Below are 23,187 nucleotides of genomic sequence, written 5' to 3'. Positions count from 1 at the left end.
GCAAATCAACCTCCAGGACTCCATTGCACTTGCCGAAGAATGCGCTGCTATAGTGACGTCTGGCGTTCTGAGCGGTGTGCTTCCTACGGTGGGCGATCCTGAAGCGCATGCTGTGGTTATCAAAGAGCCGTTGGGCGTTGTCCTGGGCATTGCACCTTGGAATGCGCCGCTCATCTTGGGTCTGCGCGCTGTTGCTGCAGCTGTCGCCGCTGGGAACACCGCAATTTTAAAAGTATGTACGTGTGCTTCCCCAAAAGCATAGCATAATATATGCTAACCAGGCATCGCTCGCGTTCTAGGGTTCAGAAATCAGTCCCAGGACGCATTCTCTGATAGCAAAATTATTCCTGGAAGCGGGCTTCCCACCCGGTGTGGTGAACTATATTCAACATCGCCCCGAAGATGCTGTAAGTTGCTTCGAAGCCATGGTATCTCACTCGGCGGTGCAAAAATGCAATTTCACAGGGTCGACGCCTGTTGGACGGCACATCGCGCAGCGAGCTGGGTTTTACCTCAAGCCCGTCATGCTGGAGCTTGGTGGCAAGAACTTTGCAATCGTGGCCGGGGATGCAGACCTGGATAAAGCGGCTAACATGGTCTTGTTCGGTGCGTATTTGAATGTGAGTTGCGCAAATCCCACATAGACATGTTCGACAGAAAGCTCACGTGCGATAGTCCGGCCAGATCTGCATGTCCACGGATATGGTGCTAGTGCACAGATCAATAGAGAAGGCCTTCCGCTTGCTGCTGCGTCAAAAGCTGCCTGAAGCCTCGAAGCACGTCGTGAAGACGATCAATGCAAAGAGTGAGACTAGGATCGAGGGACTCATCACGAATGCAGAACAAGAAGGCGCAACGATCAAGTCTGACAAAATGCAAAACTCAGCCCCAGTAGTGCTCGTCGAGGACGTCGCTCCCGGGATGAATTTCTGGACCGCAGAATCATTTGGACCTCTGCTCGGCTTGGCTGTCTACGGCGACGAAGAAGAGGCTGTGCGGATGGTAAACAGTTCATCGTTCGGGTTGTCAGGGGCTATCTTCAGTCGCGACCATCTCCGTGCGTTGAAGTTGGCGAAGAGACTTCATACAGGTGCCGTTCATGTGAACTCGCCAACGGTGCACGATGAGGCTACGTTGCCGCATGGGGGCAGGAAGGAGAGCGGATGGGGGCGGTTTGGGTCGCATTGGGGTTTCGAGGAGTTTCTGCAGACGAAGACTGTCATACTGCACCCCTGAGTCATACCTAGGTAGCATAAGCCAATTGAGTTGTCTCGCACGTCCGATGTATAACGCCTCCATGGACTATGTGCGCGCTCCTCGACCTGTATTGCGGCCCCGCATTCTAGTCAAGTCGATCGAGTGTCGCATGTTGATTGAGGACGAGGATGTGACGCGTCTAGCATGGGGAGGTCCGGAAAGTGTCCCCGACGCTAACGGGGAGTTAAGCCCGGGAACAATCACCACAATGAAGCAAACACTAAAACCTGCAGAACGAAGCGCCTTCATCACGACACCAAACCAGAGAGCCCCTTTTTTTGAGGCACGTAGCGAACCCCAATCAGACAGCAGCTGACCAATCTTCTTGATTATGGCGGGCCATTTTCAATCGACCAAGAGCCCGGCTGCTTTCCCTGATCGGCCGCAATTCTCTGAATTCATGAAGCCATGTCGTTTTGAGGGCGAGATCCAGAACTTGGAGGTTCGGGGCGAGATCCCTCAAGAGATCGACGGGACCTTCTACCGTGTCATGCCCGATCCACAGCTACCACCTTTCATCGAAGATGACCCTGTAAGCGTTGCGTATATTTCTTGTCATGTCTTGCATGTGCTGATTAAAGCGAACTCCAGTGGTTCAATGGAGACGGCAATATCAGCGCGTTCCGCATCAAGGAGGGGCATTGCCATTTCAAACAGCGATATGTCAGGACAGAGAAGTTCCTCCGCGAAAGAGCAGCGAAAAGGGCTTTGGGGGGTAAATATCGCAACAAGTATACGGATGCTGTCGAGTTCAAAATTCGCACCACTGCAAATACCAACATTGTGTACTTTAATGGCCGTCTCTTGGCCTGTAAGGAAGATGCGCCTCCATATGCGATGGATCCAGAGACTCTGGAAACGATTGGGCTCGAGAATTTCGATGGCCAATTGCCCTCGTTGACGTTCACTGCGCATCCAAAACTCGACCCCGAGACTGGCGAGTTGGTTTGTTTTGGATATGAAGCGAAGGGTGACGGTACGCCTGATATCTGCTATTTCTCTGTTGATTCGAGTGGACGCTTCACTGAGACGGTTTGGCTCATCTCGCCCATTGTGGCCATGATCCACGACTTCGCAATTACCAAGAATTGGGTACGTCCAGGACAACCTTAACGTCTTGACTAAGAGAGCAACTAATGCTCCTAGATATTGTTTCCCATCATACCGCAAACGTGCGACATCGAGCGCATGAAGAAAGGAGGTGAGCACTGGCAATGGGACCCCGACGTCCCCTTCTATCTCGGCGTGCTCCCCCGTCGCGGCGCCTCCAGCTCCGACGTGAAGTGGTTCCGCGCGCCCAACGCCTTTGCCGGGCACACCGTCAACGCATTCGAAGACGCCAACGGCCACATCTCCTTCGACCTGCCACTGTCAGATAAGAATGTCTTCTTCTGGTGGCCAGATGCACAGGGAAACGCGCCCGCGCCCGAGTCGATCTCCGCGCACCTCGTCCGTATCACCTTCGGTCCTACGTCTTCCAATCTCGATCTCCCCCCGCATGAAGTCCTCATGGCGGAAGACTGCGAGTTCCCCCGCATCGACGACAGAGTCCACGGGAAAGAACACGCTCATGCTTTCTTCGACGTGATGGACCCCAGCTTAGGCACGGATTTCGCGACCATCATGCCCAGAATGGGCGGTGGCCATCCGCCGTACAATGCTCTGGGGTATCTGGATTACGCGTCCAAGAAGGTGGCGAAGTACTTCCCCGGTCCCACGCATTTAGTGCAAGAGCCTATTTTCATACAGAGGAAGGGCTCGGCTACGGCGGAGGGTGATGGATTCTTGGTGGCGCTTGTAAATAATTATGCGTCGATGGCGAGCGAGCTGCATATAGTTGATACGAGGGATTTTAGTAAGGCGCAGGCTGTGATTCTTTTGCCGATTCGTCTGAGGCATGGGTTGCATGGGAATTGGGTGGATGCTCAGGAGTTGGCTCTTTCTGGTTCTTAGTTCTATAGGATAAGGATGGAAGGCGGTCAATCGGGGCTTGTGTGTATCTATATGGAGAGTTATATTGCGATACCAAGCGCTCTTCCAGCGCGACCGGTGCAAACAGCAAAATTGTGCCTGGGTTGACTTAGGAGACTGTGAAAATGAGACCACAATAGCCTCCATGGTTTCACAGGTACTGGGGTCTGCAAGTAGGCCATTAACGTTGCGTCGCGAAGATTGGTGTAGTCACCTGATCAAAACCCACTACTGCAGCCTAGCAGGGTGTTTGTAGGAGCTCCAGCTGAAGGAGGCGCGGCACAGCATTTTTATACCAGCACACCTCACCAAAGCAGGAAGCGGCAATTGAAAGGCAGAGGCAATATGGTCCCACTGTGTGAGGCCGATGTTGGGAGTGAATGTATTACGTAAGCCGCACTCACTTATAAGGCTGGCCAGATGTACGCTATGCTTATCGTAGCAGTGCTAAGTATGCTGCGCCACATTGTTCGGAGAGGCCAAGGCGGTATCTCACACTTCCAATTCACAGTCATAGTGTAGAAACCTGCTCTTTATCCTGCCCCCCTTATAATCCTACACAGCTTCTTCTACTACTCCTTCAGTTTTCCACCCAACATGAGTACTGCTTCGCGAGCAGCCTTCCTTGCGGAGCTAGAGCAGAAGCCTAAATTCAAGGTTGTACACACACTATGCAGATCCAAATGCACTCGCCGAGAAAATCCTCGAGCGTACTGTCTCAGAAGTCGACATTCCACAAGAACACACTACTGTGATACAGCGTGCTCTGTAGTCGAAGTGGCTCGGCGCACGGCACCAGGATATCAAGACAACCTTGGAAGCTTTGCGAATTTGTCATAGCGCTGAAACAACAACTAGTAAGTCACCCCAAGGTAGGAGTTGACGGATGGGGATACCAAGGTATGGACAGAGTTGCCAGCTTTCGGGTACACTTTCGGCGATCGATTACAACCTACCAGTAAGTGTCCGTCAACCGTTGTCAATAACGTCAGCGATCTTGACGCGGAAAAAAATACTCAACGGTGACTTAGGCAGACTCTCAGGGGAAGGCTACTGAGGACGTTCACCAGGACGAGAATCTAGAAGCTATCGTTGCCCAGTTGACAGGTTATCCGAGCGACCAAAGAGTGGACTTCGCGTATCATGGGCAGGTCATGATTAACGATGCTTTCCATCAAGACACTGCACATATCCGACCAGGCTACACTGTTCGGACTGCGCGACTTGCGTGTTGGTGGTTCCAAGGTGCAATTTAGGGACGTTGATTGAGCTTTGTGGCAATATTGGAGTTGGCAGTTCTGTTGGCACGGCGCCAACGAACTGTACGCGCCACGCACCTTTCATGTGTTAAGTGTCGCTCGTTCGAACACCCTATTGACCATACGGTTACAGGCTTGTATCAGGTAAAGAAGTATTCAACACTATAATCCTCTTACCGGCCGTCACCAAAGCATGACTGTCACTCTAGTGCCTCGTAAAAAGTCTTCGTGCCATAATTCCTTCAAAATGAGCTGGGCAAGTTTCAGACCTTTCACCCAGCATTGTAGGTCATACGTAAAGCGCTAAACGCCCAACACCACATTATGCAGATCAGCCCTCTGTCCTCACCACCCCAATGTTACTCCGAATATCAAACTCAACCCATCTCGCCCGTCCCTCTCGTCCCCGCCTGCCCTCACTCCCATCAATCGGTCCAGGATTCATGACCGTACACCCACAGTACTTGACCACGAAGGCTGGGGCCTCGCTGTCCGCGATGACGACACTACTCGGTAGCGGATATAGGTTAAGTGTGTGCGCAAAGTCCCAGTGCAGCGGGCGCACGCTTAGAGGAAATGGTGAGAGATGCGATTGCGAGAGTAGCGTTCGTGTGAGCGCTCGCGCCGTAAGCGTGTCGCTGTCGATCTGATCTTGGGATTGTGCTTGCGGGTTAGGCGTTGGTTCAAGCTGAGTCGGCTGATCGACGTCCATAGGTTCTGGTTCCACATCGACATCGACGTCAGCTTCCGGTTTGTTGAAGCGGATGCTCGTGCGGTGTAAGCGCCCTAGGACGTCGTCTCGTAGAATCGTCATTTCACCCTTCACCCCGAACCACGTTAGACGCGAGGGATTGCTCGTCCAAACCACTTCGCCTTCTTTACCGGATTTCTTGCCTGCGCCCCACACTTCGCTGTTAGCTTCTCGAATCGCCCTGCGTATACGGCTGGTAAACAGCTCAGGGATCTGCTTTCTGGGGAGAGGCGTGGCGGCACCCGCGGAGAAAGCGCTAGGCCATGCGTCGTTATCGCCGGGGACGAGGACGAGGCTGGTGTGTGCGAGGAGCTGCGGGAATTCAGAGAGCACAGAAGCGAGAGCGTCGAAGTGCTCTTTGTATTCTATTGAGCCGGCGCCGGGAACACTGGCGAGGGTGGCTTTGGAGGAGAAGTTGCCCATAAGGACGATGGCGAGAGGATAGACGGGCGTAGCTTCCTCGGCGGTGTGGGAGTATGTTCGGAGGAGAGTACGTAACGCTGTCAATGTGGAGGGAACGTCGAGGTGCAGGTCTGAAGCGATGAGGATGTTGTGTGCTTTCTCTGCGGTGAGCAGTTTCGAGGCAATACGGTTCATTCGCGGCCCGGTTGCACGCTCTGAGCCTACACCTAGGAAGTCTGTCCAGCCGAAGGCAGGGCCCCCTAACCCATTCTTTTCGACCTCATCCGCACCCCCGAGCGTTGCTGTTCTTCGCTCACATGGCGGGTGGCCGACAGAGAAGCCGATGAACTTTCCGCCTATGGTGCCGCCAATACCGCCTGTGCCGCCGAGGGTAGAACTTGAACCGGCAGTTGGGTCGCCGGCATTCTCCTCGTAGCTGCCGTCTACCAGGACAATCATTCCGGGTGCGAAGAATGTACCGTCTTCGGGTATAGGACGTGCGTGTTGGAGGTCTAATGATATTGTGCCTGTGAGATCGGAGAGGGCGAGGGTACCTGTTGGTGAGATAGTGATCATGCCGAGGAGTAGATGTGTGCTTCCGCTTCGGCCCAGGAGATTTGCGATGGGGGTGATTGTATTTGCGCCAGAGATGGCGATCGAGCCTGTCCTACTGAGCGTAGCCGATCGAGCTGCGGAGAATGTGGGCGCTTGGAAAGTTTCGTTTCTGAGTATGCGCTGGTGGACGACGTGATAGCGTTGTCTGAAGAGGTCGGTCTTGTGAGATGGATCTGGGAATAGCGACGGCTTGGTGGTTGACCTTCTCAAATCAGCGGAACCCTTTCAATGGCAGCGAGAACCTACCTGTCAAAATGCTCCTTAGACACATTGTACACCAACTTCGGCTGCTCGAACGCTCCAATTACCTTCATCCACTCTCGTGGATCCTTCAGTAACTCTTCTTCCTCGTCTTTGTCTTCAACCTCCAAGCTCGAGATCCCAAAGCTGGTGTTGTGATCCAAAGAAGGTCTACTCTCCAAGCTCGGTGCACCGTTATTGTTCGCATCTGGGCCGAAGTTGAAACTGCCTTGCCTGCCGAGATTCGAGGCATTTACTACCCTGCCTCCACTCATGGATCCCTCAAGAGCCTTCAATATTCTCTTCAGCGCCTCCCCATCACCTTCCACGATAACTTGTCCGTTATCCTTTTTCCAACTCTTTGCTACTTCCTCCAGCACTTTCTCTGCTAAGCCTTCTTCTCTCCATCCTGCACCGCAATGTTTCCCAATGAAACTCGCCAATGCCGAAAGCGCGGAGGATGTGAGTGTCAGGTTATGTTTCTTCGTGAATGTTCGGAATGCGAGAGGTCGCAGTGTCGCTGGCGGTAGCTCAATAGGAAGAACAGTTGCTCGAACGGGAGGCTTGAGCGAAGGCGGGGCGCGTATAGGAGCTGTCCGGCGGGGGTTTATGGGGTGGACCGGTGTGCCGAACGCCGGTGACGAGGAGGGAATTAAATTTTGGGGCACCGCCGAGGGCTTTTCTGGTCGTCTCGCGGTGGTCATTATGTGTATACGTCGTTGAAGTGAGTGATTCTGCGGAGTATTGACGGCGCTCGTCAAGTAATTTACGCGTCGACGCGAATCGCGGCTGCGCGTGTGCACGGACCGCCCGGCCCTCACTTCGATGTTTGCGCCCGCCGAGTCGCATCCTAACGAGAACACTCTCAAACACAAAATTTACCCAGCATACTGTTGTCGCATTGTCCTCACACCGAAATCCACAACATGGCCGAACCCACTAACGACGTCTCCGCGGAGATTACGGAGCTCCCTGCAACCAAAGAGAAGCTCGACGAGCTTACTCAAGCCGCCTCCCTCCAATACTCGCTGAAGAACTTCTCCGCCGCAGCTGATCACTATGCCGACGCCGCTGAAATTCAGTCCAAACTCAATGGAGAAATGGCACCCGAGAACGCGGAGCTCCTCTTCAATTATGGCCGTGCGCTGTACAAAGTCGCAATCGCGAAGAGCGATGTGTTAGGCACCAAGGTCGCACAGGAAGAGAAGAAGAAGCCCAAGACGAAGAAGGTGAAAAAAGAGGAGACGATACCTGAAGAAGGCAGCGCAGCAACGAATGGCTCATCGGCAGCGGCAGGGAAGGAGCAGACCGCAGAGTCGAAGCCGTTTTTCCAGCTGACTGGTATGGAGAATTGGGATGACTCGGACGAGGAGGGGGACGACGACGAGGAAGGCGAAGGTCAAGAAGAAGAGCAAGACGACTTCGGTGACTCGTTCGAGATGTTCGAGATTGCGCGCGTGCTGTACCACAAGCAGCTAGAAACGCACGAGGGAAGTGACAGCGCAGACAAGGGCAAGGGCAAAGCCGAGCTGACGCCAGAGGCGCGCGCAATCAAGGAAAAACTCGCAGATATCTATGGTTTCCTAGTCGATCTTTCCTTCGAGAACGAGCGCTTCCACGACGCGATACCGGATGCACGTACATCACTGGCGCTGCTGGAGGACCTGTATAATTTCGGCCATGAAAAGGTCACCTCAGCTCACTATACGCTATCATTGGCTCTAGAGTTTGCCTCAATGGCGAAGATTCGCGAGCAGCAGGCGAACAAGGAAGTAGCCCCCGAAGACGCCAAGAAACAAGAGGAAGATGTCGTTGATTGGGATCTGAGAAACGAAGCAAGCAAGCACACCGAGCTAGCCATAAACAATCAAGAAGCGCACCTGAAGAAAGCAGAGGAGTCTCTGTCTTCAGGAAGTTTTGCACCCGAGCAGAAGAAGGAGCTAGAAGCTGAATTGGCGGATAAGAAGAGCATGTTGGAAGACCTGAAGACAAGGGTAAGTCCAGTGCCTGTACATCCCGACTACACCAACAGGTGACTAATAGCGAACAGCTCGTGGATCTCAAGGAAGACCCCACAAAGCAGAAATTCGACGCCGTCGATCCTACGGTCTTTCAAGGCTTGCTCGGCGGGCTTCTAGGTGCAGACCCAGCAACGCAAAAGGCTGCTCTTGCCGAGGCCACAAAGTCGGCGAATGACATCTCTGGGCTCGTCAAGACGAGGAAAAAGGAAAAGCCTGCACCTGCAGCATCTTCGTCCTCGGCAGGCGCCGCGTCGAGCAGTAAGCGGAAGCTGAAGGATGAAGACGATGAGGCGAATGGGAAGAGGGCGAAAACTGAAGAGATCCAGTGAGAAGCTTGAGTTGACTTTGATACCCTTTCTTTTCTCGGGGTGTTTTTTAGGCTCATGGGTCGAAAATCATGCGGGCCTTTTGGTACTTTGAATAGTATTGGGAACCGCGTTTGAGAGTGTGGGGCATAGGGCTCAGGGGGGCTCGTGAATTCATCAGCTAGAGTAGGATTAGCGTATCCCTGCGTGCTAAGCTCGTAATTGTGTCTGGGACATGGTCTTGATCGAACAGCTACCAGTGGAGACCAAGGCTTTACTGACGGAACGACAAGCTATTAGAGCCTACTGGCACAACTTAGCTTGGTATGCCTCGGTAAAGTAAGAGGCGTCCAGGCCTCGACCAGAAAGCTTCCTGACTGTACTCAGGCCACCTGCGCGACAGCGGGGCAGTGATGTTGTCCTTCGTCAGCTCCTTACGAGACACTAAAATCAACATTCGTTGACCATGCGAGAGTGCTTCTCAAGTCTCATTACTGCTAAACACTATGGAATACATATTAGTCCTTCTCGCAACATGCCTTGCGCTTTTTACGCTCCACCTGCTACGGCGCGGGCGTGCCCGCAGCAAGGGTGTACTCACCACGCATCAACCATGGGAACCACTAACTGGCTTCGATGTCCAGATGGCACAGAGTTTGGACGTGCCATACCTGTACCGCCGTCACCAACGCTACGGCCATACCTTCGTCGTCAACAAACTTCTGTCTTTGCCGGATGTCATCACCATCGCCCCAGAGAATATCCGCGCAATCAATAGCGGGAAAGACTGGGGCGTCCAACCCCCTAAGGAAGCGCGGCACGGAAGAGTTCTGCGGCGCGGGTTTCTTGACGACCGACGGTGATGTGTGGCGGCACTCGCGAAGGGACATCAAGCCTACGTTCACGGGACCTAATTTGGTCGAATTGGATGTGCTTGCCACCGAGGTGGATCATTTTCTCGATCAACTACCTGACGCTGGAGCGACGATTGATCTTCAACCACTCTTTTACACCATGTTTCTTAATACGTCGCTGCACTTCCTCGTAGGCATCGATCCGAGACAAGAAGCGCCCGGCGCTCCTTGCACACCTGCAAAGTTCATCGACGCCTTCCATGAGGCCAAGGACTTGACTATGCTCCGCATGCTGCTGGGTCGCGCGTGGAAGCTGGTACCGCAATTCAGGTATTTGAACGCGTGCCGCACCACCCATGAGTACATAGATTACTATGTTGACCAGGCCCAGCGCGAACTAGACAAAGTAACAGGAATAAGCATACTCCACGTCCTCGCAAAGCAAACGGACGACAAGGAATACATCCGCAACCAGATTCTACAGGGCATGCTAGCGTCACAAGAGACCACTTCCGCACTACTTGGAAACGCATGTTTCCTTCTCGCCCGACACCCACAGTACTGGACCAACCTCCGCAGTCTCGCGCTATCCAAAAACATTCAAGAATGGACGTTCGACACCCTATCGACCTGCAAGCCCATCCAAAACATCCTCCTCGAAACTCTCCGCCTCTACCCAAACTTCCCCATCATGGCCTGCCGCGCCCTACGCCACACCACCCTCCCCATCTCCTCCTCTTCCTCTACCCAAGACCAACCAGTCTTCATTCCCAAAGGTACAGAGGCAGTAATGAGCTACTACGCCCTACACCGTGACCCGTCCGTCTTCGGCGCGGATGTCGAAACGTTCAAACCTGAGCGCTGGAACGAGATCAAGCCCGGACAGTGGGAGTACATGGCGTTTGGAGGCGGGAACAGGGCATGTATGGGGCAGTCGAAGGTGCTTGTTGAAGCTGCGTATGTGCTTGTTAGGATGGCGAGGAGATATGAGATGATAGAGAGTAGGGACGGGAAGGCGTGGAAGGGGGATGTGAAGTTGACTTGTAAGGATGCGAATGGTGTAAGGTAGGGTTGTTCGTCTAGGAGGAGGGCGTGCGGCGAGGGGGGTGTAGCATTCGTAGATAGGTAGATGGGGGAAGTTTGGAGTGTGTTTTGGGAGGCCTGGGTAATATAGGGTACTGAAGAAATGCTTGGGGAGATACTGTTGCTCGCTGCGCGAACAGATTTCTTGGAAACATTACAACTTCCACAATGCAATAGATTGTATTGATGATTCGGTGGTTTTTACTGGAATAACGCTTATTAAACGTCTCATGAGAATGGATTTACTCTCACTAGAGTTGTGCACTTGAGTAGCTTCAGACAGTTAATTATCCATACTGCATATGAAATTTATAGGTCGTAATTTCATCACGCCTTCAGGAGAGTGGCTATAGAGACAACGTGAAGTCTTACCAGGATTGATAGTGTGAGGTTCCCCACTTGTAGTATGCCATGCCGACTAGCTCTTAACTGGACTCAGGTTACTGTTGATTTGCGAGCAGGGTGGAGAAGCGTCAGGAAAAAGATAGCCTCAAGTGGCCTGGTCCTTAAAGGACGGGCGAAAGTACGAAGAGCTCGTTTTGCCTCACGTCAGCGCCAACTTCATATGCGTACGACAAAACCATGACAGAATATCATTAAGAAGCTTTTCAAGTATAAGCTCTTACGGTACCTGTATGACAAAGAAACCTTCTTATTTTTACAAGGTATTATTACGCTGATATACTGCAGAGTAAAGGCAATCGACTTGGTGTTCTCGCTAAAGCATAATCAAAACAAACGAGATAATTCGTAAGATGGGCTTCGGTAGTCTAGCCCTCGAGGGTCTAGCTGAAGTAAGCATGACTGAGAGTCCTACCGCAAACTACTACCTGAGAAGCTGAGTCTCTGCAATCTATATACACAGGACCCCGCCATGCCCACTGTACAAGTCTAGCTCGTACCCGGAAGCGCGCCCTTCTCGATCTGCAGCTTTCTTTCGTCATCTTGTTCCTTCGATATACATGGCTGTCTCTTTCCTGTCAACGGTATTTCAGTACGTTCCTGCGACGCTTGCGCTGGCTACTATATACGCTGTTTCTCTGGGCGTGTATCGCGTGTATTTCAGTCCGCTGTCGCATATTCCAGGCCCGAAACTCGCGGCTGCGACAAGATGGTACGAGCTGTATCACGATGCGGTGAGGCTGGGGAAGTTTTATAGGGAGATTGACAGGATGCATGAAGTGTATGGTAAGTGAGGCAGCGCTCTAATACCATTGTTAGAGCTCGCTATGCCATTGCCAGAGCTCTTCACGGTCCCACAAGCTGACGTGAATGAAGGCCCCATCGTGCGCATCACCCCGTTTGAAGTTCACATCTCTGATCCAAGCTACTTTAATGAGCTGTACAATATGAAGCTTAAACTTCACAAGGATCCCTGGTATTACTCGTGGTTTGATCGCAATGGGTCCATCTTTGCGACTGTGAATCCGGACCTGCACAAGCTGCGCAGTGCGCCCATTAAGAAGGGACTGTCACCCGCGAGTATCGCACGGATCGAGCATGTGTTGAAAGAGCATTTCAGCCGCCTTATGCGCAAGATTGAGGAGCACAGGAATGAGGGAAAGCCCATCAATATGACGGATGCATACCGGGCGCTCGCAATAGATATTGTGACGGACATCTCTTGTCCGACAAGCATGGCGCTGCTGGATACTCCTGACCTAGGCCACGCCTTCCACGAGTACGTCCGGGACTACACCATGTTCGCCATCTGGAACCGGCAATTTCCCATCATCGCACCTCTCCTCAACTCTCTGCCGCGATGGCTCGTCGCGCTGCAGGGCCCCACAGCCCTGGGCATAGTCGATTCGTTGGAGGCGCAACGACAACAAGCGCGGGACGTCATCAAAAACGACGGAAAGCCCATCAGCAACAAAACCTTCCCCGTCATCATGAACGAAGTGTACAAAAGCACCGAGCTGCCACCAAGCGAGAAATCACCCCAGCGCCTCTTCGAAGAAATCACCATCCTCATCGGCGCAGGCGGCGAGACAACAAGCCACAGCCTCCTCACAATAACATACTACGTCCTCGCCAACCCTCCCATCCTATCCCGTCTCCAGGCCGAGCTCAGAGAAGCCTTCACCGCGGAACAAAGGCGCGAGGTGCTAAGCTACAAAGAGCTCGAAAATCTACCCTACCTCACCGCCGTCATAACAGAAGGGCTCCGCATCGCAACACCCGTATCAGGCCGCTTCCCCCGCATAAACAAGCAAGCGCCTATGCAGTACACGTCCCACCCTTCGCCTTCCGCTCCGAACGGAAACACGTACATACTCCCTCCCAACACCGCAATCTCAATGTCCATCCGCGAAATGCACTACAACGCCGCGTGCTTCCCCTCCCCACACACATTCGATCCCGAGCGCTTCCTCGGATCCGCCAAGATCGATAACATGAAATGGTTCGCGGCGTTTGGGCGCGGGCAGAGGAGCTGTGTGGGGCAGAATCTAGCGTGGGCGGAGATGTACATGGCGATTGGGAATTTGTTTGCTCGGTGGGATGTGCGGTTGAGTGCGGGGGTGGGGATGGAGGATGTGCGGATGGAATATGAGTGTTTTACGCCGTTTGTGAAGGCGGGGAGGGAGGGGTGTTGTTGGATGTTGGGCTGTAGAGGGGGAGAGGGTGAGGAGCGAGGGATATGTGCAAGCGGCGGCATCGGGTGGCGTAGTGGTACTTTGGGGAAAACTCTGGGATATACGTGAAGGGTGCTATCTCAGATTTCGGCTCTACCTTGTTCAAGAGCTGGTTTGGCGGTCAAACGGCTCGCCCCTCATGTGAAATATCTCATGATAGATAATATGCAAGTAGTAGAACAGTCTCCGTGGATATAAAGCACTCACCCGGCACACATGTCTTCGAGCCGACGTCTGGAGACATTCACCCGAAAAGGCTGCTAACGGGAGAAGGCTAGCGTTGGGCATCTCCAACAGGAAGGCACGCAGAAAGCGTTTGCGCGACTTGACACGCAATAACCCTTGGACTACCTTCCGACCGACATCCAAGCCATGGCTCCCACGCTTCGTCGTCCGGTGCGTCCCCCGCCGCGTGCTGCGAACCTACCACCGAACAATCCCTCACACGCAACTACCTCGCACCATTCCACCGCCCCCTGGACCGCCCAGCGCGAGGAACTCATCACCGACCGTGAGCTCAGAGCCCTCGGATTCGCCAGCAACGCCATCAGCATGACGAGTATGCACCCCCCTGCCCCACGTACCGCTCGCCCAGCGCCACTGACGCTCCCCAGAGCTAGCAAACATAGCATACGTCCCTCACAAATACCACTACATAGCCTTGACAGCCAGCCGCGTGCCCGCACAGCAGAGCGCCGAGTCTGACGTCCTGTGTAGCTATCTACTCCGGATACTCGGGTACGCAGAAGACGGTAGACGCTTTGGGACTGTTCTGCACGAGGTGGGGGCGAGTGAGTGGGGGGTGGTACGGCATGCGTTTAAGATGCTGGAGAGGGAGCTCGAGAGGAGGGTGTGGCGTGAGTTGTTTTCCTTCCCTTCTGTCTTTTGGAAAACGGATTAGTACTGATGCCTGGTGAATGCTGCAGGTGGGATTGACGCGGGTGAAATTGGGCCCAGCGTCGGGCCTTGATGGCTTCGTGTGCACCACGCACGGGACGAGATTTTATTACAATCACAGGCTAGGCTCATAGGTAGCGAGCTGCGTCTGCTTGAGCGGGGTTCCAAGCTACAGCGATCGAGGGCAGAAGTAGCAAATGTAAGCGCGAATAGGAGGAAGGGCACAAGCCTGGAAACGGACGCGAAAGGAGAAAGGTCAAGTGCTATATCAACAAGCATATCCGAAAGACAGAGGCTGTTCTATATGCTCTACCTATGGGGAAGGGGAAGGGGAAAGGCAGCGACGTGCCAGGGGTGTGGTGGGCAAGAGTGAGTGATGATATTGTGTTTGGTAGTAAGTTAGTGATCTTTTCACTCGGAACCTCCAGATCTACTTGACCCCTCCACCGCTTTACCCTTACACAGCACACCAAGCTCTACATTGTTCCAGCACGCTCTCTCTACCATCCCATCCCATCCCATCCCATCCTTCCGTCAGTAGCGTCTACCTTCCACCTGTATCCAACCGCTCGACCAAGACCAATACCTATGCTATACTACAGACAGCCGTAAGAGGTGGATAGATATTTGTATCATTCGATGTATGTCCACCTAAGCGGAGAAGTAGCTATGCTAAGCTGCGCTATGCAATTTACACTGAGTTGAAACCGCCGTCCATCGCTACACATGACCATACCGTGCACACACCGTATCGTTACAGTAAAAGCCGAATATCTCAACCCAACAGACGCTGCGCAATGCCCGCCCTGTCACCTACCCAACAACGCCTGGTATCCCTTATCCTAGTGTATGCCAAAACGCCTGCCCAATATCCCAATCCAGAACCATAACGTCGTCACTACCTTTCAATCCTGCAAAATGCCCAGCAGCGCATCAAGCGGATCGTCGTCCTCTTCTTCCTCCTCCGCGTCTTCAGCACCCATTCTTTGCGCGCCAAACCCCTCATCCCCAAGCACTTCGTCTTCGCTATCGCCGTCCACACCATCGCTGTCGAATCCGCTATCCTCCTCCGAGAAGCTAGCATCCTCTTCAGCGCCCATCTCAACATCTTCACCTAGATCGTTGTCCTCTTCTCCGGTCATAACACCGCGCCAACTCTGCTCGCCATCATCCCCTTCGTCTTGATATAAATCCTCATCAGCCTCAGTGTCCCCATCCCCGCGGAACCCTGAACCCGGGCCGCTAATCAAAGGCCCAGAGTGGGGAGTTGCATATGCGAAAGGAGTGCCTTTACTAACGGCAGCTAGAGAGCGCTGGCTAGGGCGACTGGTAAGGTCTGACGCCGTGCGAGGGAGGGGCGCCGCGACGGAAGAGAAGAAGGGCGAGAAGGGCTCGCGAGAGCGGCGGGGGGTGTTGGTCCAAGCGGTGACATGCACTTCGGTGGCATCTGCATTGGCATCGATAGCTGGTTGAGGAGAGCTACTGGACACTCTGCGACGCTTCATTCGGGGGGTGGAAGCGCCAGCCTGTGCATCTTGCGGCAGGGAGGCGTGCTTGACGGGCGAGCTGTCTATTCGACGCTTGGACGACGTCGCGTTGATCGGTTCCAAGACGGAAGCAGAGACTGTACGTTGACGAGCGTACGAGGGACGCCGAAGATGATTCTCGCTCAGCGGAGAGATCGGTTGGGGCATGGCGTTCTTGAGGATAGACGCAGGTGTTATCGACCGTCGCCAGCTGCGATCAGCAGGGCGCATAGACAGCTCGATAGAATGGTGGCTGCCAAACGACGAGTGGACGCTGGGCGGTGGCGCGTCGTACGCTTCGAAATATGCCCAGCAGGCTTCCTTTGCGTCCGCTTCTGCTACCTGCGGTTGGCACTGCCCATCTTTGCCTTCCGCGTGGACCTCAGCTTCTGGTCGATAGCGAGGCAGTTCACGTAGCTCTTGCCACGTCCAACAACTTCCCATCTCATCCTGGGACTGCACGTATGCTTCGCGCTGGGTGACGTAGAGTCGCTTTTTGCCGCCAGACACATGCATTATGACATCTGCAGCAAGGAACTGCGCGGACCAGAGGGCCGAGCTCGACATTTCGGCGGGCGTGAGAAAGTGCAATTTTGAGTCGTGGCGAACTTTGCGCAGGGGAATGAACGAAGCGCGCAAGCCGGGATAGGATTTGATCGTAGGCTCGTCATCTTCGTCGTTGCACTTGAGATGCTCCAGCATGTCTTTGAAAGTATGCGAGAGAGTCGCTTGTATGTCTCTCGCGCTGCCACTTCGGAGCACAATATCTTTCACAAAACCTCTGCTTTTCAGTCGCTTGTAGACTAGATTGGTACTCTTGCATGCCTTGGGCGACAACAGCTCGTCTGTCAAACCGGAAGCCCAGTTGCTAATGGCTTGGCTGGACCAACCGCTCTCGGTGTCGCTGAACGGATGCGAGCTTCGCGATGAATGCCTTGAAGCTGGGAATGGTGACGAATCGGTCTCTCTGTATGCGATTGGAACATTCGCTTGCTCACGCGTGGAGCTCCGTGCTTGTGTCCACTCCTTTGTGTCCTGCGTTGTGGGGTTGGATGGATCGTGCATTGGCTCGTCTGGAGAGAACCATATACCCCTCAGGTCTCGACCCCACGGTAATAGCACAATCTCGATTTCCCATGGATTGGTCAGGGTAGGCGGCATGGCGAAGGCCTCGAGGACGTCTAATCGGTCCTTAATGCCACTGATCTGTGTCTCGGTCTCTTTCCAGTCCATTGCTGCAAGTATCAAAGCAGAAGAGGTAGTGGAATCGAGAGACTGGTTTGATTGAAAGGAGCCAGACACCGGAGCTATGCGACGACGACTGTAGGAAAGACTGCTGTTTTCACCGTCAATTGTTTGATGCAACGTATCATGGTCATCCATTCGGGATTCTAGATGCAATAATCTGCCGTCCACATGATCGAACTGTTGATGGAGATCGTCGGGATGCACATAGTTGAATGAGTTGTTGCTTTCCAGATTCGACAACCGGTCATTGAGTTCCTTCAAAGTATTGGCCACGTCTGGAATAGAATTGAGCAGATTGTACAAGGAGGGTAGGTAGGACACAAGCTTCTGGAGTGACTGCGGGGGTGCTGTGTTGAGAACGTGTTGGGCGTGGTCCTGCGATAGATGTGGAGAGTTGGTGAGCAGAAGCTGAGGCGAAGGAGCAAAGTCTACGCTAGCTGGTCTGTTCTCGGCGGCACGCTTGGGGCTATACTCCGAGGTAATTTGTATGAGATCTTCAATGGCTCTTTTACCATCTTGGACAGCCTGATCGGTCACCGCAAGGTCTGGTGTATTCCTTATACTTGGTGTGGCCACTTCAGTCGCACTTTGCACAAAATCATCCAGGTTGAATGTATTCGGGATGGTGTCACCGCTGACGTCCAGATGGAGGTTCTTGTTGAATTCTAAGATGGCGTCCAGAGGTCCTGGTACTGCATTCGCCAAATGATCTTGTTCACCTTGCATCGAGCCAAGTCCGGTCGCAGGCCGCTTGCTTGCAGCCTGTGTCCCACCAGACGGTTGACCTAGGTCGAAATCGTCCGGAATGGTGGACGCAACTGATTGCGGGCGGTCGAAGGAGCGAGCCGCATCGCCCACATTCAGCATAGACAGACCCAAGCCTGCAATTGTCTGTCGGGATTGATTGGCATCGTCCCTAGCACCACTGTTAGCCGCAGGATAACGATCATTTGACATCAGGCAAATTGAGGGAACCCGTGGCAGACCAGAAGAACTGGGCTGCGACGGAGGGCCCCTCGTACCATTGTCGACACGAGATCCATTGGCTAGTGAAGCTTCATTGCGCATGAAAAGTTGTGTGGGTAGGGTACGCGACGTGGGGCTGTTCAGTGGCAGACTCACGTCGCCCCGCACACCTCCAGCTCTGTGAAGCTCGCATTGGGTCCCTGAATGGGTCTGACAGCGACCATCACAGCGGGGCGCCGCACGCACAGCAGTTGCTATAACAGCAGGCTTGTGGAAGCAGGCATGATGTCCACAGACACAAAAGGTCGAGCGCTGGCTGCTCGAACGGTATTCTTTACCCCCATCATATACATCGGCACTACCAGCATCCCAGAATTGTTCACATCCACATATGCCGACTACGTCGCGATGGCTACAGGCCCCGGTAGGCAGAGGGCGGTTCGAGTACGATGTCGCGATCGCGTGCGTAGAATCGGGCAGCGCAAATCCCGCCATGGGTGATGCCTGAACTTGGCATCCCAGAGCTGGATGGCCAAGTTCTAGTATTGAGACATGTTGTGTATCTACAGGATAGCTTCCAAAAAATTAGCAATTGATCGCAAAACTTTTTGGACGGGCGCATACCGATGAAATAGCAAGTATACGAGGGAAAAGGATGTGTTGGGGAGGGCGGTGGTGGTTATATACGTCTGAGGGAGGAGCAGACGGAGAGGAGGATGCGACGGGCGGGGCCTCAGCAGGCGACGAGCAGCAGAGGAGGCCGTCGATATCTCGACAGCGAGCTCGGTGACTCTTCGCGGCTCGCACGCGTCGAGAGCGGTTAGGCGGCGCTTTTGGGCGCTCCCGGGGAAGTGGAAAGGCTGCGCTATCGGCTGTAAACACGGCGTGATTCGTTGCCAGGCGCCGGGGAAACTGTGGAGACGGCGGCAACCCCTGCGGGAACTACCCGCCCTACCACCGTCAGACTGCTAGATAAACGGCCGCTTCGTCCTCCAGAACGATGGTCCTCCAGATCACAGTCGTCATGAACCGGACGAGTCCAATATTTCCTCATGCAAGTCGCAAGTTCTCTGTCCGTTGCTTGGTCGAGGCAATCCCCAGGCAGCAGCGCCTTCAGATTGCGTGATGCAGTGACAAGTCACAGGTCGCCTCTTCTGGATGCGCAAAGCCGCTCATTGGACGATACTGGAGCGACGTCCCGCAGCTGCAGGTCAAGTCTTGGATCGCATCTTGTGCGGCATTTTAGGCGTGGGCGAGTACTCGTGGTACAAGGCGAAGCTACCGCGTGTCTCGGCCTCGTCAGCTGTGCATCTTGCTTTTTCAGGACGACCATTTCTTGTTGCCTGAGGCTCGACGAGGAGAACCAGTGAAGAACAAGACGATACTGTCTGCTGCCTGAGGCTCGGCTGCATCGCCGAGGAAAACCAGTAAAGAGAAACAGCTATTGTTCGTTGCCTGAGGCCCGGCTGTATCGACGAGGAGAACCAGCGAAGAAACGCGTTATTGCTTGTTGCCTGAGGACCGGCTGCATCAACGAGCAGCTATCATTTGCTGCCTGAGGGTCGGTTACGCTGGCAAGACAGCAGTACGCACGTGAAGAGTGTGGAAAATGAGACGATGAGAGCTGCGTGCTCAAAACAAGTTCAGGAAGGAAGTCCCGATACCGAACCATCCTCCGCCGATACAGAGCACCTGGCACAACTTTGTCATCCGCTTCGATCCGAGACACGAAAGCCAAAGTAACGTATCGTAGAGCCTGACTTCCGAAGGGGCCATGCTCAGGAGAAAAACGTAGCGTAGCCCCTATCATTTCTCTACCACTTCTACACATAACCTTCCTCTCGCTGCAGAATCACCCCATCCACAACGCCGCAGATGCATCCTGGTGCTATCTAGTCAGAGCAGTACCCATCATAACAGTGTCCACACCAGCCACAGTCCGTATCGCACAGCGCCCAATCCAGACCATGCAGGTCGCAGTCATTCAGCCCCGTGCACGTCGATGCGTACACTTGCTGCCGATCCGTCTTCTCCTTCTCCTTCTCCTTGGCCTTCGACTTCGACTTCGACTTCGACGCAGCCGTCTTAGCGTCTTTCTTCACACCCGTGTCGGTAGCCTGCATCCATCACCGTCAACATTATAACATACACGAGAAACAAAGTTGCCGCGTGCAAGTACCTTTGCCGCCCCGCATTCGCGACGGTGCGTAGTGAAGACTGCCTTGGCAGCGAAGCGCTTCCCACAAGTGCTGCACGTGGAGATGCGCGTGTGGGAGTTTTCCCGCTCGTGGGCGTGTAGGCTGTCTTGTTTGCGGAAGGTTTGGTCGCATTTGGCGCATGTATATACTAAAACTTCGGTGAAGGCAGACATGAGGATAAGCTGGCAGGGTGTGGTGGTTGGAGGTGTTGAATGTTGGGAGAGCGGGTGGTGCGCGAGGTGCTGTGTTTGTTTGTGGTTGGATGTTCCAAGAGCTGTCGTGGTGAGAGGGGAAAGCGGAGACTATTCTGGGCACAGTACGGACGTATCGAGGTGTAGCTTATAGCTCGTCCTGGTACGTTGTGTTACCCTGAAATGAGCAATGTACCCGAATGTCTGACGTAGAACACTGTGGAATGATAATGCCAAACACATGCTGGGCTCTTCTCTGCGAGGGGTAGAGACACTTAAGCGCTAGATAAGCAACGCACATCATACACAAAGCGAGAACCTAGTATCGTGTTTCCCAGCATTGCGGTGGAGGAAGGTGCCACCCCGCGCCTTCTTATCGATATCCATGGATGTCTGGGTCGCACGTGCTTTTGCTTTGCTGTTAACTTAGCATTGAGACGAAGGAGCGTGCGACAGCTTGAGCCTTTACGATTGCTACGAAGCGCATACGCGCAATGAGTCTATTCTCTACCACAGCACCAAATCAACGCCCAAAGCACCTTCTACCCCACGCTCCTCAGAATCCTCAGACTCCTCCCTCAGCACCGTACATGTCCTCCGCCCTTCCCCCAATCACGCCAACCTCAACCCATTCTCCTCCGGCCTAAACCATTCCCCCAGCAAATCAGCCAATATCTCACTCGCACTCGCTTTAGCCGCCTCGCTGTTATCCCTAGCGCTTTCTATGTATAACTTGATCTTAGGCTCTGTACCTGACCCCCGCACCGTAAAGCGCGACCCGTCGTCAAGCTCACACGTGATCATCTGCGCGGCCTTGTCCACGGGTAGATCCGGTACATTGTCCTCGCTTTGCGAGTCGTACCCAACGGTAAGGTCTCTCCAGCGGGTTATCTTCCGTGCGCCGAGCTGTGTAGGGTGCGCAGTACCTAGCGCCCGTATGGCCGTGAAGACAGCGGTGGTAGTAGCCGGCGAGGGCGAAATGAGGTACGTATTTGCGTCCTCGAAGTATCCCACGTGTTGGTATAGCTTCTGCAGCTGGGCATACGGGGTAAGGCCTTGAGTTGCCCAGTGGGACGCCGCAGTCAGGAAGATAGCGGCCGCGCTGATGGAGTCTTTGTCGTGGACGGTCTGGGGGATCATGTAGCCGAGGGCTTCTTCGAAGGCGAAGAGTACGTCGTAGCCTTGTGCGTCTAGGTCGCGGGCGACGTTGCCGAGCCATTTGAAGCCTGTGAGGGTTTCGGTGAAGTGGAAGCCTTCTTTTTGGGCGAGGGCGTGCAGCATGCGGGAGGAGACGGTCGAGGCTAGCATTGCGAGGTTTGAGCGGGGTTTTGAGGCGGGGTAGCGTGAGAAGAGGTAGGAGGCGAGGAGGATGCCGAGCTGGTTGCCGGTGAAGATGTGCCATTTTCCTGCTACTTTTTCTGCTGCTGCTAGGCGGTCTGCATCCGGGTCACTGGCTAGAATGAGGGAGATTGAGGAGGCATCTGCCGTTGCCATTGCAAGGTCGAGTGCGCCCTTCTCCTCAGGGTTTGGAAATTTGACAGTGGGAAAATCGGGATCTGGCTCTGCTTGTTCTTCAACAACTACCATCTGGGATGCCACGCCAAGGTCTTCCGCGCACCGCTGCATTGCTGGAAGACCAACGCCGTGCATTGGCGTATAGACAAATCTGATGTCCGACTTTATCTTGATAGATGGATCTTCTGGGTGCGCTGCGTACTGGATCGCCTTGTGATACTGGTCCAGCACAAGGCCCAATGCGCCCTCGACCAGCAAGGACGGTTCGTCGAAAGAGGAAATATCCCAGCTCACAGGATCCAGGTTCTCCAGAATAGCCTGTGCGATGCCAGCGTCATGAGGGGGAATGATTTGACAGCCATTCGACCAGTAAACTTTGTATCCGTTGTCGCGGGCAGGGTTGTGGCTCGCCGTCACCATAACCCCAGCCGCAGCACCCAACTCTCGCACACCAAACGGCACAAGAGGCGTATGCGACGGGGTTTCATACCACCAGACTTTGATTCCTTTGGCAACGAAAGCTGCCGCGGCCAGCTTCGCAAACTTCTCGGAGTTGTGGCGTGCATCCCGGCCAATTACAACGCCTCTCGTCTTCACATTCTTCTCAGTTTGCAGTAGGTATGCTGCCAGTCCTTGCGAGGCTTGTATGACAATAAGCGAGTTCATGCATGCGAAGCCTGCTTGCATAGGTCCGCGCAGGCCTGCGGTGCCGAAGGCTATGCGTGGTCGGAGACGGCGCTCTAACTCTGCAGCATCGCCTTGCACAAGAAGTTTGTATATCTCGTCGGTCGTAGATTTGTCCTTGTCAAGGCGAAGCCATTCCTCTGCTAGCTCTTTGAGATCAGGTGATAGTCCCATGGTCGTTACACTGGGTCGATAAAAGAAATTCCGGGCTGAGGTTGTTTCTTATGGGCTGTCGAGTGTTTGAAAGGTATTTGAAGAAAGAACAGATGTTCAATTCTGGTTGTGTTGCGTCACATAAAGGTGTGGTGATGCCAAAATCTTGCAAGCCCAGTGACCGCAAGCGGTTCGTGGTTGTTGGTAATCGGTAATCTCTCGGATCGGGAGCCGCCGCCACGCGGGTATTCTGACAGGCAGCTGGCACCGGGCGTTGATATTCGGAGCTTCCAAGACCCCTCCCTTTGCGAACTTGCGTTCCTCTGATAGCGACGGATGTCGTAATTTGTTTGTAACGGTTTCGGCAAAACTTGCTCGCCCTGGGCAACGGTCGACCGTTTCCACGTGGGGTTGC

The 23,187-nt window shown here is 53.9% G+C and overlaps 8 protein-coding genes across 8 annotated transcripts; 5 read left to right on the top strand and 3 right to left on the bottom strand.

The window, feature by feature from the left end:
* Positions 1-402: 402 nt before the first annotated feature.
* Positions 403-1,236, top strand: N0V89_011296 (uncharacterized protein; the record flags this gene model as incomplete). Its single annotated transcript, XM_056220028.1, has 2 exons — positions 403-407; positions 720-1,236. 2 exons carry the CDS (start codon positions 403-405, stop codon positions 1,234-1,236), a joined length of 522 nt encoding a protein of 173 aa, XP_056067155.1.
* Positions 1,237-2,050: 814 nt separating this feature from the next.
* N0V89_011295 (uncharacterized protein) lies at positions 2,051-3,210 on the top strand (the record flags this gene model as incomplete). Its single annotated transcript, XM_056220027.1, has 2 exons — positions 2,051-2,056; positions 2,404-3,210. The coding sequence occupies 2 exons, from the start codon at positions 2,051-2,053 to the stop codon at positions 3,208-3,210; spliced, it is 813 nt and encodes a 270-aa protein (XP_056067154.1).
* A 1,608-nt stretch (positions 3,211-4,818) lies between these two features.
* Positions 4,819-7,199, bottom strand: DPB2 (DNA-directed DNA polymerase epsilon, subunit B; the record flags this gene model as incomplete). Its single annotated transcript, XM_056220026.1, has 2 exons — positions 4,819-6,457; positions 6,502-7,199. The coding sequence occupies 2 exons, from the start codon at positions 7,197-7,199 to the stop codon at positions 4,819-4,821; spliced, it is 2,337 nt and encodes a 778-aa protein (XP_056067153.1).
* A 222-nt stretch (positions 7,200-7,421) lies between these two features.
* Positions 7,422-8,845, top strand: N0V89_011293 (uncharacterized protein; the record flags this gene model as incomplete). The annotated part of the gene is made up of 2 exons (XM_056220025.1): positions 7,422-8,489; positions 8,546-8,845. The coding sequence occupies 2 exons, from the start codon at positions 7,422-7,424 to the stop codon at positions 8,843-8,845; spliced, it is 1,368 nt and encodes a 455-aa protein (XP_056067152.1).
* A 711-nt stretch (positions 8,846-9,556) lies between these two features.
* Positions 9,557-10,744, top strand: N0V89_011292 (uncharacterized protein; the record flags this gene model as incomplete). Its single annotated transcript, XM_056220024.1, has 1 exon — positions 9,557-10,744. The coding sequence occupies one exon, from the start codon at positions 9,557-9,559 to the stop codon at positions 10,742-10,744; it is 1,188 nt and encodes a 395-aa protein (XP_056067151.1).
* Positions 10,745-11,889: 1,145 nt separating this feature from the next.
* Positions 11,890-13,463, top strand: N0V89_011291 (uncharacterized protein; the record flags this gene model as incomplete). The annotated part of the gene is made up of 2 exons (XM_056220023.1): positions 11,890-11,894; positions 11,960-13,463. 2 exons carry the CDS (start codon positions 11,890-11,892, stop codon positions 13,461-13,463), a joined length of 1,509 nt encoding a protein of 502 aa, XP_056067150.1.
* Positions 13,464-15,196: 1,733 nt separating this feature from the next.
* Positions 15,197-18,133, bottom strand: N0V89_011290 (uncharacterized protein; the record flags this gene model as incomplete). Its single annotated transcript, XM_056220022.1, has 2 exons — positions 15,197-17,052; positions 17,164-18,133. The coding sequence occupies 2 exons, from the start codon at positions 18,131-18,133 to the stop codon at positions 15,197-15,199; spliced, it is 2,826 nt and encodes a 941-aa protein (XP_056067149.1).
* A 2,899-nt stretch (positions 18,134-21,032) lies between these two features.
* Positions 21,033-22,793, bottom strand: N0V89_011289 (uncharacterized protein; the record flags this gene model as incomplete). The annotated part of the gene is made up of 1 exon (XM_056220021.1): positions 21,033-22,793. One exon carries the CDS (start codon positions 22,791-22,793, stop codon positions 21,033-21,035), a length of 1,761 nt encoding a protein of 586 aa, XP_056067148.1.
* Positions 22,794-23,187: the final 394 nt, after the last annotated feature.

Source organism: Didymosphaeria variabile, assembly GCF_027946475.1.
Source record: "Didymosphaeria variabile strain IMI 356815 chromosome Unknown scaffold_8, whole genome shotgun sequence".
NCBI classification, from domain to species: domain Eukaryota; kingdom Fungi; phylum Ascomycota; class Dothideomycetes; order Pleosporales; family Didymosphaeriaceae; genus Didymosphaeria; species Didymosphaeria variabile.
The sequence above is the reverse complement of the archived record's forward strand: the minus strand, read 5'-3'. Positions and strand labels throughout refer to the sequence as shown.